Raw genomic sequence first — 6,000 nt, 5'->3', positions numbered from 1 at the left:
TACAGATGCATTCGCACCCGTACGACCAGATTTAGGAACAGCTTCTTTCCCAGGGCTGTCATCCTACTGAACTCCACAAATAAACTCTAAAGCCTACACATCTGCCAATGCACTTTATTATGGTTATGTTAATGTATTACAAGCCAAATGTATGTCGAATATTTAAATGTCTTAATCCAAATGTACACTCTCGGGAGCCGCAAGCCTACATTTCGTTGTACTGCACTTGTGCACTAACAATGACAATAAAAGTTGATTTGATTTGATTTGAGTAAAGCTCCCTCTACACTGCCCCAACAAACACTCCCAGGGCAGGTACAGCACGGGTTAGATACAGAGTAAAGCTTCCTCTACACTGTCCCACCAAACACTCCCAGGGCAGGTACAGCACGGGTTAGATACAGAGTAAAGTTCCCTCTACACTGTCCCATCAAACACTCCCAGGGCAGGTACAGCACGGGTTAGATACAGAGTAAAGTTCCCGCTACACTGTCCCATCAAACACTCCCAGGGCAGGTACAGCACGGGTTAGATACAGAGTAAAGCTCCCTCTACACTGTCCCATCAAACACTCCCAGGGCAGGTACAGCACGGGTTAGATACAGAGTAAAGCTCCCTCTACACTGTCCCATCAAACACTCCCAGGGCAGGTACAAGCACGGGTTAGACACAGAGTAAAGCTCCCTCTACACTGTCCCATCAAACACTCTCAGGGCAGGAACAGCACGGGTTAGATACAGAGTAAACCTCCCTCTACACTGTCCATCAAACACTCCCAGGGCAGGTACAGCACGGGGTTAGATACAGAGTAAAGCTCTCTCTACACTGTCCCATCAAACACTCCCAAGGCAGGTACAGCACGGGTTAGATACAGAGTAAAGCTCCCTCTACACTGTCCCATCAAACACTCCCAGGGCAGGTACAGCACGGGTTAGATACAGAGTAAAGCTCCCTCTACACTGTCCCATCAAACACTCCCAGGGCAGGTACAGCACGGGTTAGATACAGAGTAAAGCTCCCTCTACACTGTCCCATCAAACACTCCCAGGGCAGGTACAGCACGGGTTAGATACAGAGTAAAGCTCCCTCTACACTGTCCCATCAAACACTCCCAGGGCAGGTACAGCACGGGTTAGATACAGAGTAAAGCTCCCTCTACACTGTCCCATCAAACACTCCCAGGGCGGGTACAGCACGGGTTAGATACAGAGTAAAGCTCCCTCTACACTGCCCCATCAACACTCCCAGGGCAGGTACAGCACGGGTTAGATACAGAGTAAAGCTCCCTCTACACTGTCCCATCAAACACTCCCAGGGCAGGTGCAGCACGGGTGTTAAACACGGTGGAACTTACTTTGCGCGCTCTCTGGAAGTAAAGCTCTGGCAGTGAGTGGATCCAGTACGCGAGTTGGCACAAGTAGAAAAACTTTACCTGGAAACTGGAGAGAAGCAGAGATAGAATCAGCGCCCATCCCCCCATCCCGGTAACCACATCCCCTGTGACTTCCCCCGCCCCCTCCCACCCCTGGGTCAGTGATTTTCGCTGCCATTTGCTAAGGATTGGGCCAGGATGTGCCGGCCCCAACAGTTGGATATCCTGCACACTCGGTGCCTAGACTTGCACGGTGAATGGGCAGCAAGTCCCAGGTACAAACAGCAGCCAATGTGTCTGAAAACCATCCCTCCCCCTTCCAGGCACTGACTGACCCCAAACCACAGCGAGACCCTGGCACCCCCCACTCCGCGAGCCGAGACCCCACCGCCCCCACAGAGACCCTTTCCTCCCTTGCCCTCTTGACCCCCAATCACCTCGGCCCTCCTCACCGAGACCCACGGGGTAACCAGAATCCACCGCCCGAACCAACCCAACCACCTGTCAATTCACCAGCAGCAAGGATCAGAGTCCGAGCTGGTCAGCCCGGGGGGGGCCTCGCAGCTCGGTCGAAGACAAACCCAGGACTTACGAGAGGTCGGTGTGAGGATATTTCTCCCAGAGGCTGGTCGGGTAGGTCACGTAGCCTTCCTGTGAACACACACAATCAGTTAGAAATGAAATTCATCTCAGAGAGGAGGGGACGGGTGAGGGGGGTAGGGGGAAAAAGGGCGAGGGGTGAGTGGGGGGTGCAAGGGCGCGGGGAAGGGGGCGAGGGCGCGGGGAGGGAAGAGACGGGGAGGGGGGGAAGAGACGGGAGGGGGGGAAGAGACGGGGAGGGGGGGGAAGAGACGGGGAGGGGGGGGAAGAGACGGGGAGGGGGGGGGAAGAGACGGGGAGGGGGGGGAAGAGACGGGGAGGGGGGGGAAGAGACGGGGGAGGGGGGGGGAAGAGACGGGGAGGGGGGGAAGAGACGGGGAGGGGGGGGAAGAGACGGGGAAGGGGGGGGAAGAGACGGGGAGGGGGGGAAGAGACGGGGAGGGGGGAAGAGACGGGGAGGGGGGAAGAGACGGGGAGGGGGGGGGAAGAGACGGGGAGGGGGGGGGAAGAGACGGGAGGGGGGGGAAGAGACGGGGAGGGGGGGGAAGAGACGGGGAGGGGGGGGAAGAGACGGGGAGGGGGGGGAAGAGACGGGGAGGGGGGGAAGAGACGGGGAGGGGGGGGGAAGAGACGGGGAGGGGGGGGAAGAGACGGGGAGGGGGGGGAAGAGACGGGAGGGGGGGGAAGAGACGGGGAGGGGGGGGAAGAGACGGGGAGGGGGGGGAAGAGACGGGGAGGGGGGGAAGAGACGGGGAGGGGGGGGAAGAGACGGGGAGGGGGGGGAAGAGACGGGGAGGGGGGGAAGAGACGGGGAGGGGGGGGAAGAGACGGGGAGGGGGGGAAGAGACGGGGAGGGGGGGGAAGAGACGGGGAGGGGGGGAAGAGACGGGAGGGGGGGGAAGAGACGGGGAGGGGGGGGAAGAGACGGGGAGGGGGGGGAAGAGACGGGGAGGGGGGGAAGAGACGGGGGGGAAGAGACGGGGGGGGGAAGAGACGGGGAAGAGACGGGAGGGGGGGAAAGAGACGGGGAGGGGGGGAAAGAGACGGGAGGGGGGGAAGAGACGGGGAGGGGGGGAAGAGACGGGGAGGGGGGAAGAGACGGGGAGGGGGGGAAGAGACGGGGAGGGGGGGAAGAGACGGGGAGGGGGGAAGAGACGGGGAGGGGGGAAGAGACGGGGAGGGGGGGAAGAGACGGGGAGGGGGGGAAGAGACGGGGAGGGGGGAAGAGACGGGGAGGGGGGGAAGAGACGGGGAGGGGGGGGAAGAGACGGGGAGGGGGGGGAAGAGACGGGGAGGGGGGGAAGAGACGGGGAGGGGGGGAAGAGACGGGGAGGGGGGAAGAGACGGGGAGGGGGGGAAGAGACGGGGAGGGGGGGAAGAGACGGGGAGGGGGGGAAGAGACGGGGAGGGGGGGAAGAGACGGGGAGGGGGGGAAGAGACGGGGAGGGGGGGAAGAGACGGGAGGGGGGGAAGAGACGGGGAGGGGGGGAAGAGACGGGGAGGGGGGAAGAGACGGGGAGGGGGGGAAGAGACGGGGAGGGGGGGAAGAGACGGGAGGGGGGAAGAGACGGGGAGGGGGGGAAGAGACGGGGAGGGGGGGAAGAGACGGGGAGGGGGGGAAGAGACGGGGAGGGGGGGAAGAGACGGGGAGGGGGGGGAAGAGACGGGGAGGGGGGAAGAGACGGGGAGGGGGGGGAAGAGACGGGGAGGGGGAAGAGACGGGGAGGGGGGAAGAGACGGGGAGGGGGGGGAAGAGACGGGGAGGGGGGGGAAGAGACGGGGAGGGGGGAAGAGACGGGGAGGGGGGGAAGAGACGGGGAGGGGGGGAAGAGACGGGGAGGGGGGGAAGAGACGGGGGAGGGGGGGAAGAGACGGGGAGGGGGGGAAGAGACGGGGAGGGGGGGAAGAGACGGGGAGGGGGGAAGAGACGGGGAGGGGGGGGAAGAGACGGGGAGGGGGGAAGAGACGGGGGAGGGGGGGAAGAGACGGGAGGGGGGGAAGAGACGGGGAGGGGGGGAAGAGACGGGGAGGGGGGGAAGAGACGGGGAGGGGGGGAAGAGACGGGGAGGGGGGGAAGAGACGGGGAGGGGGGGAAGAGACGGGAGTGGGGGGGAAGAGACGGGAGGGGGGGAAGAGACGGGGAGGGGGGGAAGAGACGGGGAGGGGGGGAAGAGACGGGGAGGGGGGGAAGAGACGGGGAGGGGGGAAGAGACGGGGAGGGGGGGAAGAGACGGGGAGGGGGGGAAGAGACGGGGAGGGGGGGGAAGAGACGGGAGAGGGGGGGAAGAGACGGGGGAGGGGGGAAGAGACGGGGAGGGGGGGAGAGACGGGGAGGGGGGGAAGAGACGGGGAGGGGGGGAAGAGACGGGGAGGGGGGGAAGAGACGGGGAGGGGGGGAAGAGACGGGGAGGGGGGGAAGAGACGGGGAGGGGGGAAGAGACGGGGAGGGGGGAAGAGACGGGGAGGGGGGAAGAGACGGGGAGGGGGGGAAGAGACGGGGAGGGGGGAAGAGACGGGGAGGGGGGGGAAGAGACGGGGAGGGGGGGAAGAGACGGGGAGGGGGGGAAGAGACGGGGAGGGGGGGAAGAGACGGGGAGGGGGGGAAGAGACGGGAGGGGGGAAGAGACGGGGAGGGGGGAAGAGACGGGAGGGGGGGAAGAGACGGGGAGGGGGGAAGAGACGGGGAGGGGGGGAAGAGACGGGGAGGGGGGGAAGAGACGGGGAGGGGGGGAAGAGACGGGGAGGGGGGAAGAGACGGGGGAGGGGGGAAGAGACGGGGAGGGGGGAAGAGACGGGGAGGGGGGGAAGAGACGGGGAGGGGGGGAAGAGACGGGGAGGGGGGAAGAGACGGGGAGGGGGGGAAGAGACGGGAGGGGGGAAGAGACGGGGAGGGGGGGAAGAGACGGGGAGGGGGGAAGAGACGGGGAGGGGGGGAAGAGACGGGGAGGGGGGAAGAGACGGGGAGGGGGGAAGAGACGGGGAGGGGGGGAAGAGACGGGGAGGGGGGGAAGAGACGGGAGGGGGGAAGAGACGGGGAGGGGGGGAAGAGACGGGGAGGGGGGAAGAGACGGGGAGGGGGGAAGAGACGGGGAGGGGGGGAAGAGACGGGGAGGGGGGGAAGAGACGGGGAGGGGGGGAAGAGACGGGGAGGGGGGGAAGAGACGGGGAGGGGGGGGAAGAGACGGGGAGGGGGGGAAGAGACGGGGAGGGGGGGAAGAGACGGGGAGGGGGGGAAGAGACGGGGAGGGGGGGAAGAGACGGGGAGGGGGGGAAGAGACGGGGAGGGGGGGAAGAGACGGGAGGGGGGGAAGAGACGGGAGGGGGGGAAGAGACGGGGAGGGGGGAAGAGACGGGAGGGGGGAAGAGACGGGGAGGGGGGGAAGAGACGGGGAGGGGGGAAGAGACGGGAGGGGGGGGAAGAGACGGGGAGGGGGGGGAAGAGACGGGGAGGGGGGGGAAGAGACGGGGAGGGGGGGAGAGGGGGAGGGGGGGAAGAGACGGGGAGGGGGGGAAGAGACGGGGAGGGGGGGAAGAGACGGGAGGGGGGGAAGAGACGGGGAGGGGGGAAGAGACGGGAGGGGGGGAAGAGACGGGGAGGGGGAAGAGACGGGGAGGGGGGGAAGAGACGGGGAGGGGGGGAAGAGACGGGGAGGGGGGGAAGAGACGGGGAGGGGGGGAAGAGACGGGGAGGGGGGGAAGAGACGGGGAGGGGGGAAGAGACGGGAGGGGGGAAGAGACGGGGAGGGGGGGAAGAGACGGGGAGGGGGGGAAGAGACGGGGAGGGGGGGAAGAGACGGGAGGGGGGGAAGAGACGGGAGGGGGAAGAGACGGGGAGGGGGGAAGAGACGGGGAGGGGGGGAAGAGACGGGGAGGGGGGGAAGAGACGGGGAGGGGGGGAAGAGACGGGGAGGGGGGAAGAGACGGGGAGGGGGGGGGAAGAGACGGGGAGGGGGGGAAGAGACGGGGAGGGGGGGAAGAGACGGGGAGGGGGGGAGAAAAGACGGGGAGGGGGGCGACGGAGTGAGTCC

General features: G+C 66.2%; 1 protein-coding gene across 1 annotated transcript in view; it reads right to left on the bottom strand.

Moving 5' to 3' along the window:
- Positions 1-6,000, bottom strand: part of tram2 (translocation associated membrane protein 2) — a 135,965-nt gene that overhangs the window by 107,506 nt on the left and 22,459 nt on the right. The window contains exons 4-5 of the mRNA XM_085978689.1: positions 1,965-2,023; positions 1,355-1,439 (exon numbers count right to left, since the gene is read on the bottom strand). Coding sequence (XP_085834815.1) covers positions 1,355-1,439; positions 1,965-2,023 — 144 coding nt within the window. The remainder of the gene's footprint in view (positions 1-1,354; positions 1,440-1,964; positions 2,024-6,000) is intronic.

The sequence above is a fragment of the Somniosus microcephalus genome, chromosome 3 (assembly GCF_052327205.1).
Source record: "Somniosus microcephalus isolate GS21.2 chromosome 3, FLI_Smic_1.0, whole genome shotgun sequence".
NCBI classification, from domain to species: Eukaryota; Metazoa; Chordata; class Chondrichthyes; order Squaliformes; family Somniosidae; genus Somniosus; species Somniosus microcephalus.
This window is presented reverse-complemented; position numbering and strand designations above follow the sequence as displayed.